The sequence below is a fragment of the Eleutherodactylus coqui genome, chromosome 2, assembly GCF_035609145.1.
Source record: "Eleutherodactylus coqui strain aEleCoq1 chromosome 2, aEleCoq1.hap1, whole genome shotgun sequence".
Taxonomy (NCBI): Eukaryota; Metazoa; Chordata; class Amphibia; order Anura; family Eleutherodactylidae; genus Eleutherodactylus; species Eleutherodactylus coqui.
The window spans coordinates 135,770,571-135,783,279 of NC_089838.1; the positions used below are offsets into that span (position 1 = coordinate 135,770,571).

The 12,709-nt window shown below is 41.7% G+C and overlaps 1 protein-coding gene across 1 annotated transcript; it reads right to left on the bottom strand.

Annotated features, from left to right (window-relative positions):
* Positions 1-2,482: 2,482 nt before the first annotated feature.
* LRRC10 (leucine rich repeat containing 10) lies at positions 2,483-3,355 on the bottom strand. Its single transcript, XM_066589301.1, has one exon. The coding sequence runs from the start codon at positions 3,353-3,355 to the stop codon at positions 2,483-2,485; it is 873 nt and encodes a 290-aa protein (XP_066445398.1).
* Positions 3,356-12,709: the final 9,354 nt, after the last annotated feature.

A 12,709-nucleotide genomic window follows, 5' to 3' on the forward strand; every position in this document is an offset into this window, starting at 1 on the left:
TATAATTATAGAACAATACTGACACATTTTTACATTATACTTGATTACTGAGTGTGGTATGTTTGCACTCACATAGGCACTTTATAAAATGTTAATTATTGTCAGTCTGGTGGTCTGATGAATTTACCATTGTTGATATACATGGGGTGGACAAAAATATGGAAACGCCGTACGAAATACATGCCTTAAGTTACATGGGATTATAAATTATATTTCAATAAGACATGTAGAGTATGATTTTAAGTGAAGTTAATATAACAGAGATGCTGCCGGGCAGATATTCGCATCTGCCCAAGCAACAAGTTTCCATTGGTAAGGGTTTTTAGCCACTCAGCTGCTATTAACAGCTGCTTCCCAAAACCACCCAGAGCAGGGCAAGAGGTGAAGTAAACAAAAATTTGTTGGGAAAGTTCTTAGCCAAGCAAGGGACAAAAGGGCAGTTCAATGCTAATGATTAAAAACCCACACATTTCATATGGTGCTTCCATATTTTTGTCCACCCCCTGTATATATAGTGAGGTTTGGTGAGTAAGGCCGCCTGCAGACGAGCGGAAATCCCGCCGCGGGATTTCCCGCGGGATTTCCGCCGCTGAAAGTCTGCATAGGAGTGCATTACAATACGCACTCCTATGCAGACGGCCGCGGTTTGGCCGCGCGAAATCTCGCGCGGCAAACAAACCGCGGCATGTTCTAATTTTCTGCGGGGCACGCACTCACCTGGCCGCCGGCTCCGGTCTGCGCATGCGCCGGCTGCGCGGCAGCCGGCACATCAAAGAGCCGGGGCCGCCAGGCGCGGGTGAGTACGCGCTCGTCCCTGCAGGCTCTGGGGTCGGATCGCGCGGCGAGATTTCTCGCTGCCGGATCCGACCCGCTCGTCTGCAGGCGGCCTTACTCATTTTATCTGTATGTATTGATTCTTCTTTTTAACCTAATGCTTTATTTAGATTAATAAATATATCTATTTCATGTTGATATTTGAATGTATTTAGTATTTATGGGGTCCAGCACTGTTTTTTGTAGATATTGGATGTTCATTAGTTTTGTGCTTGCAGACTTAATATTGTTTGAAGTGGTCTCCTTTATTGGTGTAATTACATACCGAAGACTGTGAAAATTATTTTGCACAAGGTAAATCAACCAATAGGTGGAATAAAGTTAGACAAAGGTGTCTGAAGATATCAAAGTTATCATCCAGCCTGAACCACTGTGATAAATCTCTTGCATTGTGCCTGATTTACGTTTATATTGTCTATTAGACAGGATTAGTAGATCTGCCTCATGGTATTTAAGGCTGGACATTCATTTTAAAGCTGAAAGGGAAAACATTTCAAAATTCTGAAGGTTGTGTTCTGAAATACGACATGTTTAGTGTGATGATTAGATCATCTGCAATATTTTAAAACAGCAAATCATTTAACTGTATAAACATATGCTTGTATCATAATTACATTTGTATAGATGAAACGTTTAATTGCTGAAATAACCTAGGAAAAATGTACAGTTTTTACATTAAAAAGTTATTCTAATTTCAGCAAGTAAAGGTTAGAAGTTATACTATTATCTCATATTTGTCTGGAATTAGCTCTATTTCTGTGTTTTTTTAAATCCACGATTTATTTATAAATACAGGTGAATTAACAATTGTGTAAAATAAAGATCATTTTGATTCAGACTCCATTGACGTCTATGGAGAAAACATCATTTTTTTGAGTATGACATCATAGAATAAATCTGCACCAAAATCCATTTGTGGGTTTTGGTGCAGATTTTAACTGTGGAATTCTCTCTCTTATTGCAATGAACAAAAGCCTCGGTGAAAATCTATCACATGATAGAAAGGGCATGCTGAAGATTTGAAAATCCATGACATAACTATCTACAAAACTACATATTTTTTCCGCTGTGACTGACTGAGATTTGTTAAACCCCAATCCACTTACATTGTTATATACATTCTTGCAGAATTTTAGCGCACATTCTGCAGCCGAAATTCTGCAACAATTTTGCATTGTGTGAACTCCCCTGATAGGGCATGCTGGCAAATAGAAACACCACCAAGCAAATAACTCCATGTACTAATATTAGCTACATACACTATGCGGGACCTTCTGAATGTAGAACAAAAAAGAAGCTTTTGTAAATGAGGCCTAATAAAGAATAGGCGAGAGACAGAATATGCATCTATTTTATTATACTGTGCCCAGTTAGGTATTAAGTGTAACATTATAAGATACAGTTAACAAAATGTTAGCATTTTGAATGATGAAGTCAGTAGCTCAGACACTAAATTCACGCTTATTCTCACAATCAACCAATAATAGCTTTACTTACAAGACAGCACTTGAATTTCCTCAACCGAGTTTATAGTAAATACAGTACATAACGTACTGTTTAATTTAGTCCATATTCATTCCAAGAATTCAGAGTTTTGGAACATATTGCGTAGATACCATTATATCTTTTAATTGCCTTTAATATACTTTTAACTTAATGAAGAAGTGGCCTCTTGTGGATTGTCGCTTTTCATAGCAGGAATCTCATTAGATGCGGCGGGCTCTGTCTCTTTACTCTCTTCAGCTTTTTCTTGCTCCACTTCTACTTCAAACTTCTTCTTGGGTTCTGGGGTCTCTTCAGACCATCTCCCCACTCTGCGAACTCCTTTAGCTACTTTAGGAGCATTTCGACATGGATTATGGTCATAGATAACAAGCTTCAATCCTGTCAAGTGCACCAGACTTGGGAAATATCTTATACCATTCCTGTCAACATCAATAACTTCCACGAAAGGCATTTCTAGTAAAACAGGTGGAAATTCTGTGAGGAGACTTCCTGACATCCAAATGCTGCGCAATTCTTTAAGACTTTTCAGCTCCTTGGGAATATTATGTATTGGATTGCAGCCAACATGAAATGTCTTTAGGAGAGTCAGTTCACAAATAACAACAGGCAAATGTGTTAAATAATTCGATTCAATCCAAAGAGTGTGTAAGTTCTTGAGGCTACTCAGCTCCTGTGGAAGGTCTCTAATATGATTATTTCCAAGGTATAATATTGATAGCTGCTTTAAACTGCACACAACTAGTGGAAGAAGTTTAAAGTTGTTAAAGTCCAGGGCAAGGATCTGGAGGTTCTGTAGTAGTTCAAGCTCTGGAGGAAGGTTGCTTAAGTTGTTGTCACTTAAGTATAACTTGACAAGTTCTGTAAATGCACATACCCTTAGTGGAAACCTCCTCAGCTGCATACTGCTTAAATCAACCATCTTATCAATCGGCATTTCTTCCAAGTCTCCTAGCAGGTATTTTTGGCAGGTGTTAGATGGGATGAAAGCAATAACTCCTCTGATTGTATTACCCATCTTCTATTCATTTACATATGCTTCATGCTCTGAGACTTCTGTTTCTTCTTGGACAATATTTTATGGAGTCTGCCGAGAGTGGCATTTCTGTCGTTCCATTACAATAGATTGTATACATGGCAACTGCGATTAATCTCAAGAGTTACTGATAACTCGAGGAGTGTCTGGTGATGAGAAGAACAGAAGTGGGTTTAGAGAAAATTTCTCCCTTGACTCCAATGTCTGAACAACTATACAAACAGAAAAGTTAAATAACCATATCAAACCTGTAAATGGACTGTTTCTGGCAAAGTCCCATGAAAAAGCACAGGGGAAATGAAACATGATGTGCTATGCACATTGTTATTTATGGAGGTATCTACATCCTGATAGTGGATGTTTAAATGTCTGGTTTTTTAAACTTGGATAAATCTCCAATAAACATTTCAAGTATTAAAACACCAACCAAAGTCCAGATGTAATCTGATGCTGTTTATAGTACCTGTCAAGGTTTAAAAATAAAGTTGATGGCTAATGGGTGGATAATTGAATATGTCTCCATAGAACTGCATTTGCTAATGCACACTGCCTCCTCACATTTCAAGTGCACATTCAAGCACAGGTACTGTACAAAGTTGTGCAGGTATTAACAAATGGAAACATTAGCAACTTCAAATGACCCCTTCATGTCTCACATTTTCCATCTATGATCTATTATAGTTCTGAGATGCCAGTTGTAGGTTACTAACTGGGCTGTTACAAAAAGGAAGTAATCCACCACAGCTGAATAATAATAATAATCTTTATTTGTATAGCGCCAACATATTCCGCAGCGCTTACATAGACAGGGGGGATACAGAAAGACAAAAGTACAAACATTACAGAACCACGGTTACATAGTAATCAATTGATGGAAACAATAGGGGTGAGGGTCCTGCTCCAACGAGCTTACATACTACGAATAGTGGGGTGATACAGAAGGTAAAGGGGCTGGAGATGTGCACTGTATGGCGAGGTGGAGAGTGAGCGATGTTATACACATAGACAATGGTCAGACATTTAGCCGTGTGACGGCAGAAACGGTATCACTGCAGGAGCGGTTTATGATGGCTAACAGGGATTGCAGTCACTAGGGCAGAGAGCATGTTATCAGGCGGAGTACAGAGGGCTTTGTTTTGGGAATGCGGTATGTCTCCCTGAAGAGGTGCGTTTTTAGAGCACGCCTGAAGTTCTGCGAGTCCTGGATTGCCCGGGTAGCCTTTGGTAGTGCGTTCCAGAGGACCGGTGCTGCTCTGGAAAAGTCTTGGAGGCGGGAATGAGAAGTTCAAATTAAAGGGGCGCTCAGTCTGGTTTCGTTAGCAGAGGGATTGAGATGAAGGAGGCGAAATAGGGGGGGGGGGGGCGCTGCGCCATGGAGGGCTTTGTGGATGAAGGTAGTGAGTTAAAATTGAATTCTGTATTTAACGGGCAGCCAGTGCAGTGACCGGCACAGGGCAGAGGCGTCCGAGTAGCGGCTGGACAGGAAGATGAGCCTGGCTGCCGCATTTAGGATGGATTGGAAGGGGTAGAGTCTGGTGCAGGGGAGGCCGATCAGCAACGAGTTGCAATAATCGAGCCGGGAATAGATGAGGGCTACAGTAAGCATTTTTAACATGTCCACAGTGAGAAAAGAGCGGATTCTTGCAATGTTCTTGAGATGCAGCTGACATGTTCGGGCGAGAGATTGGATGTAGGGGGTAAAAGAGAGATCAGAGTCGAATATGACCCCAAGGCAGGGGGCATGTTGTCTAGGAGTTATGGTGGCGCCATACACTGAGATGGAGATGTCAGGATGAGGTCGGTTAGTGGAGGGTGGAAATACCAGTAAGTCGGTTTTAGAGAGGTTTAGTTTTAGATAGAGAGAGGACATGGTGTTAGAGATAGCAGACAGACAGTTGGTGATGTTTTGGAGGAAAGGTGCAGAGATGTCACGGGAAGAGGTGTATAGCTGGGTGTCGTCAGCGTACAGGTGGTATTGGAGGCCAAATCTCCTGATCGTTTGTCCAATAGGGGCTGTGTAGATAGAGAAAAGAAGGGGGCCGAGGACCGAGCCCTGGGGGACCCCAACAGCAAGGGGAAGAGGAGGGGAGGTAGAGCCAGCAAAGGAGACACTGAAAGAGCAGTCAGATAGGTAGGGGGAGAACCAGGAGAGAGCAGTGTTCTTTAGGCCAATGGAGCGTAGCATACTGAGGAGGAGCTGAACTTCATGATGTCACTATGTCTTATGATGAAGTCCTATAGAATTGCCGTGTTGACCCGAAATACCTATCTACAGTGCATAATGTAAAGACTGCATGTCTAATTTGTATTTAGAGCTAAAAGTATATTTTCTACCATTCTAGCTATGGTCATGCTGTATATATGTAAAAAAAACTGGAATATTCCAGGAGAGTTCCATAATCTGCCTGAATTAAAATCATTGGTTTATAATAAATGCCCACAATACATGTGTCAGAGTATGGGATTCAAAACATAAACTATTATATGAGAAAGAGGTTATTTCTATCTATGCAGGTTTAAAGTAGTTGAATTTATGTTCTGCTGTGTGAAATTCCCTTATTTAGTGTAATTGTAAACTTTTAATGCCAATTTTTTGAAACACGAAATTAAAGTTGCAACAAGCTTAATATCTAAGGGAAGTGTAGCTACAGGAGGTAAAGCTCCATTTTTTTTATACAAGGGGATTCAAAAGTCAGGGCCACCCAGAATATCTTCTGAATGAAGAGATACAAGTAGGAAACTTTGGGTAGAACTTTTTTTGGCACTATGGTGGTGCCTGTCAGCCATTTTAGTGGCAACCACAATCTGCTGCCTTGCTCTTGTCTGAGACTAGTGGCTCTCTCAGCTCTGTGAGCCAGGCGTATGTCCTCGTGCAGTTCTAGGCTGCAGGCAGCAGCAAGTAGCGGCAGAATGATTGGTGAGGGGATCCCCTACCATGTTGTTGGGAAGGCGAGGCCGGGCAGGGAGGATACTGGCAGGTCTACTGCTCTACGTAGACATCATTTCAGCCAGCCTATGCTTTTATATGAATAGAAAAACTAGCCTGTTTGTTATATGGGGATATAGGCTGGCTGAGGTATTGCCTATCTTTACATAGCGCCTATAATTGTCCTGTGTAAACATTCATCTATGAGCAACTACCTATTCACTCTGAATGAGGGCAGATGGAAGAGAGCTGCAGAATGCTCCGTCTTCATTCAGTGGGTCATCATTGCTCCTTGGAGGGCACTTTTAAAACGGCACGACTGTCGAGTGCTTATATATTGAACAGCCGTCCCAATGATTGTCACTCCTGTGCTTTCACAGAAGAGCAATGATCGCTCACTGAATGGGTTGACAGTCGCTTTTTTTTTTAAGTTAAGCTAAAAACTAAGTGACTCCAACAAATGAGCGATTCTCGCTCCCTTGCCCTGTCAGGTCCAGTGTTTTCATGGAATGACAATCACCCATAATTCTCTTTTGAGCGATTACTTGGCTGACTATTGGCCCATACAAAAGTACCCTAGGTTGTTAATATTTGCTGTTCCAGGCACAGTCAATACCAGTAATACAAAGCTGTGCTTGGAAAACAATGACAAGTAAACAGGGTTCAGGGGTGGGAGTCAACACCTCACTGATCTGAAATTGATTGCTTATCCTTTTGCATTTGCTGATCACACAGCCAGTGGTAAGCCACAATGAGTTTAGTGTGAAATTCCATTATAATCCCAGAATGTAGAGGTAAACTGAAGGAACCAAAGTTTCCTGCATCAAGTTATGCTACAAGATATGCTACAGTAGCTTTAAAGTAGAAAGCAGCACACAGATGTCAGAAAAAATCTGCCTTTTTAACAAAGTTCCATTTTAAATACAAGACTGATGGGTAAGACATGTGGATAAACAAGTCCCACTTTTGTGTTTCTGACCCTAAATAATAGTAGCTTTAAGGCATTAGAATTACTTAAAGGTTTTGTAGAATTAGAAATGAGTTTCTAGTAGAGATGAGCGAGTATACTCGCTAAGGCACATTACTCGAGCGAGTAGTGCCTTAGCCGAGTATCTTCCCGCTCGTTTCTAAAGATTCGGGGGCCGGCGCCGGTAACAGGTGAGTTGCGGCGGGGAGCAGGGGGGAGAGAGAGATCTCCCCTCCGTTCCTCCCCGCTCTCCTCCGCCGCTCCCCGCCCCCCGCCGGCCCCCGAATCTTTAGAGACGAGCGGGGAGATACTCGGCTAAGGCACTACTCGCTCGAGTAATGTGCCTTAGCGAGTATACTCCCTCATCTCTAGTTCCTAGTATTAAGGCCCCTTTAAACACAGTGATTTTCGCTCAAAATCAACAGCTCAACAGCCAGGCACTCTGAGCGGCGAACAGCCGGATGCAGAAGACAAGCGGGGCCACCCCGCTTGTCTTCTGCATTCCCCGCTTCGAGTGCAAGGTGATCACTCAACATTCAACAACGATCACCTTGCGCTGTAAAAAAGCACACAACGATTATCGCTCAAAAATTGCTCAAAAGATTTTTTGAGTGATAATCGTTGTGTCTAAACCAGGCTTTAGGCTGCATGTGAACAGGCGTGATTCCGCCGTCAATAAGTCGCCTGCGAATCATGCTGTATGAAGCTTTCCATAGCGTTGCTATGGAAAGCGCTGCCGCGGCGTCCACGTACAGAGAATCATAGCAATTCTCCGCATGCTGCGATTTGCCGTGATTCTCCGCAGTGAGCCTATCTGTCAGATAGGCTCAGTGCGGAGAACTGTCAGCTGTCTCCTGCTCCCCGGCGACGGCTCCCGCGGCGGAGATCTGCCGCGGGATATCGCAACCCCCCTAGACAGGCAGCCTTAGGTGGCAAAAATGATAGATCCTCAGGTGGGCGAATCCAGCACGCTTTAAATACTTGTTTCAACATTGTTTTCCTGTGTCTTTTTACAATTTTGCTTATCATTTCTCTGTAGTCTGTTCACTCAGACAATTTACAAATCTTTAACTCAACAAGATTACATTTCCAGAATCCAGACACATGATGCAATGAGATTTAAGATAATCTTATCAACCTCCACAGCTTTTGGTATACAAAACTAATTCACTATCTCAGAAAATTTGACATTAACCTTGAAACACTTCACCTTCCCGGACAGACATTAATATTACACCTTTATTTCTCAAACGTAGGTGTACAATAAGTGCCAATCATCATACATATAAGAGCTCAATACAGTTCTGTTGTAATAAAAGAAATAACATTAATAGCGCTCTGGTGGCACCAGATTTTCACCCAGGGTAATATTCCAGAATTAAAAGTAACTTTGATAGAAAGAAATTCAAGATATGCGGTAACTTATGTGTAGCTTTTTTTTTAAAATGAAACACTAGACAAAAGTATCAACATTTAGCTTTTGGCCAACCCCACAGACCTCTATGCCTCCCCAAAGTTATTACTTTTACCTGAAGACTGCCTTTTCAGAGATTATCTACTGCCTTCTATCAGACCGTAGGAAAAGCCTCTGCTGGCCATGAGTTTTTTATTCTAAAGGGATATATTCTGGTTTCAGAAAATAACACTTATTAAGGCCGCCTGCACACGGGCGGAAATCCCGCGGCGGGATTTCCCGCGGGATTTCCGCCACTGAAAGTTTGCATAGGAGTGCATTACAATACGCACTCCTATGCAGACGGACGCGGTTTGGCCGCGCGAGATCTCGTGCGGCAAACAAACCGCGGCGTGTCCTATTTTTATGCGGGGCACGCACTCACCCGGCCGCCAGCTCCGGTCCGCGCATGTGCCGGCACATGAAAGAGCTGGGGCCGCCAGGCGCGGGTGAGTACGCGCTCGTCCCTGCAGGCTCTCGGGTTGGGTCCCGCGGCAAGAATTCTCGCTGCCGGATCCGACCCGCTCGTCTGCAGGCGGCCTAAAAGTATCAGGAAATATATAAGATTTTCTGTATCAATTCCTCATAGTTCTTAAGATCTCGGTTGCAGACACTTGATAGGAACATTCACTGGATCGGTGGATAATATCTGTCCGGGTCATGTGATGGACACATAGGTGCACAACTCATTGAAGTTACATTAAAGTTATCAGAGGATTGTCTTGCATCTGTGTGTCCATCACATGACCACAGCAGATTATTATCCACTGCATGAAGGTTCCTTTTGAATTAAAGTAATTAATGTTCCTGAAAACCTTGTAGAATTGCTATAGAAACTATAGTGAAAAATTATGTATCTTTTCATTATACTAGAAATAAGCTTTATTTGTAAAACTGTACGGTGTATAAAGTTTTGATATTGTGGATACATCAGTAATGTAAAAATCTTACTTTCATAAAGTGACATAAAACAGCCCCTCACGTGTATATTTATCATATACATGAAACGTACATGAAAAAACAAACATATGCAATTTCAATTCTATTTAGCATATATATAACAAATAACCATATATTTCCATATGTTTATGTCATTTTTGTATTAAAAAAATATATGCTTTTTTTTACTGTAAAGTCTTTCTTTTAAGTAAAGTTTTGAAGTTGAACACTTTTTTCTTTTTTTTATGTATTCCAGAACAAAAAAAGTGTTTATTAACCATATGGAAACATAACATGTAAGGGTACTTTCAACAGGCAGAATTAGCCTGCAATCTATACCACAACATGTGGTAATTGAAAATGGCTTAAATCTGCCTACCATTCGACATCAAAATCCGCAGTTAGCCCTACAGATTTTAGTGCAGAATTCCAAGACAGCAGTTTAAAGGGAATCTCTCTACTACTTTAAGCCCCATAAACTAAGATTATGGGCTGAAAGTAGGTGACCCGTGGAGTCTGGGGCTGTAAGTTTTATACTTACCTCCCCCGTTGTCTCCCCCAGTGTCAGCATTAGAAGCTGCCACTCAATGTATTGAGTGGCGCTGCTAAGTACTGCGCCCATTATAAAATTAGAACGTGAGGACTACTTAGTACGCTGCTTAATGCATTGAGCGGCAGCTTCCAGTGCTGACACCAGGGGAATGACAAGGGAGGTAAGTATAACACTTACATCCACAGACTCCATAGGTCACCTACTTTCAGCCCATAAGCTTAGTTTTTAGGGCTAAAAGATTCACTGTAAGCTGCATATTGCAGTACATCCTAGCAGAATAATTCCATCCATGTGAAAGCACCCTTACATTTCCTTAGGTCTCTTATTGACTGTATTGTAAAAACATGACACAAACATAAGAGAAGTGAAATGTAGTCAAAAGTATACACTTTTGAACTATGTTTGACCAACTTTAGTCTATGGGACTATTGAGCAATACATTTAAATATGTTTTTTTTCTGTGTGGGGTCATGAATAAGTCATATGAGAAAACAATATAGGAATGAATATCTTATATGTGTTCCATAACTAACACACATTGGATAAGTACAGTATATCTCTTCACTGCATAGAACTGTCTATTACACTTAAAAGAACTACAGGTCTGTATGTGGTCTCCATTGTAATATAACGGATTTTTGTGCAAACACCTTATAGTTGCTAGGCTCGCCAAAAATGGCAAACTCTCACATGATATTGGGGAGGCTCTCTAAAAAATTTGATGTAGACATATTTGAGTCCTCAGTTTTCCAGCCCTTCATTTTCTTCACCTCTTTACAATCTTCCCATCCATGATACCTCAGACAGTAGTAATGCCATGTGCCTCACATAGTAATAGTATCCCGTTTTTTGTGTTCCCTATGGGCCCCATACAGTAAGTGCCACTTAGTTGCCCCTACACAGTAATGGTGCTCCTTTATAATCAGGATTATAATGTCCCTCATGTCTTCCTTTAAGTAATAATGCCTCTTCTGGCCCTGTTCAGTAATAATAATGCCCCTTCTGGCCTTAATGCTTGGCCACATCAAATCCTCAAGAGTGAAGTGCTCTTTGCAGCAACGCTCTGCTATGGCTAAAAGAGGAGGAATCCCTAATGGTGGACTATGATTTTGAGAATGTAACTCCAGGCGTTATCTGATTGCAACAACTACTTTAAGTAGTTCAAATATATTATAAGTTTTATTAAAGGCATAATATAAGTTTTAAATTAATCATTGCTTTGTGGTTTTGTTCCAGGACAGAAGATGACGTTTTCTGGAGAACAGTGAAACAACATAATTAATCATTATCAGAAATCAGCAATTGTAAAGGTCAGGATGCCCCTTAAATCATTCCGAATGGCAAGAGTACAAGAACAGACTAAAAGCTGCAGAACTGAGGGAACATATTATGCGGTCAATTAAAGACATAGATAAAAAGATGTACGACCTGCTCTTATCCACTGTGGTATTTCATGGTAATCAAGCCAAGCCATAGATGATTTCCCTCTGATCCAACGTGTGTTACAACTGTTTTCTTCAAGTTGAATGCTAGTCTGATAAGGGGTTTATACAAATAGTACATATGGCCCCATGTATGAAGAATTTTCAATATCATAGAAACATGTTTCTTAGATAGTGGTAAAGTAAGTGATACAAATGTAACCCACATTCCCCACCCTGACACAATATTGTACATATGTGCATTTTACGGCTCACTCACATTAGCCTCAGAGTTCCCATTCTGAACCTCCATAGCTGATTTCAGGACGAAATAAAGTCAATGGGGGCCATTGGGGCTCTTTGGCTCTGTTATAAGATGGAAACATTCGGCTAGAGAAGCTGAATGCTGATGTGAACAAGCCCTAAGATATGTTTATTGCTGTTTTTTGCTGCTCTGCCATGTTTGCACTGGGTGATTATGTAAAACACAGAACCTGTACATAGATCAGCATGTGAAGGAGCTGGCAGACCACTGTCACATCCTGTTCGAGTAGATGACACCAGGAAGAAGGTTTCGTGGATGCCAGCTTGCAGGAGGCGATGATGTCAAACAAGCGGGGATTGTACAAAGATCCCTATAATGACATGATGGTGATTGCTGTGGCACTGAAGTGCTATGTAGGTGCGGGAAGATTTGGGTCTTTAGGTGGTAGTGTTCACATGAATCGTGTGGGAAAATCACCCATGTAAATGCACACGAGCAATGCATTTTCACGTCCCAAGTAAATCAAGTCCCGAGCTTTAGTCGCGTTTCCTCATTCATTCACATGGGTGGCTGCAGCGCATTAGCGAGAATATATACTGCAGCGCGGAAATCCCTCGTTCGGCATAAATCCTCGAAAAGACTTATAATAGTTAAATAGAGCCAGCTGTCTTCCTTTCGCAGCATTGGACACAGCTAAACTTCCTCCCCTACCTTTATTCCAGCTCCCCCTAGAAGCCTATAGGAGCCTCCAGAGCTCAGCAAAAGACAGGGCAATAGGGTAAGACCTATCGTTTTGCAGCAGCATATAAAAT

What these genes read in the sequence shown, in the direction of transcription:
- LRRC10 (XM_066589301.1), bottom strand. Translation starts at nt 3,355, where the DNA reads ATGGGTAATACAATCAGAGGAGTTATTGCTTTCATCCCATCTAACACC.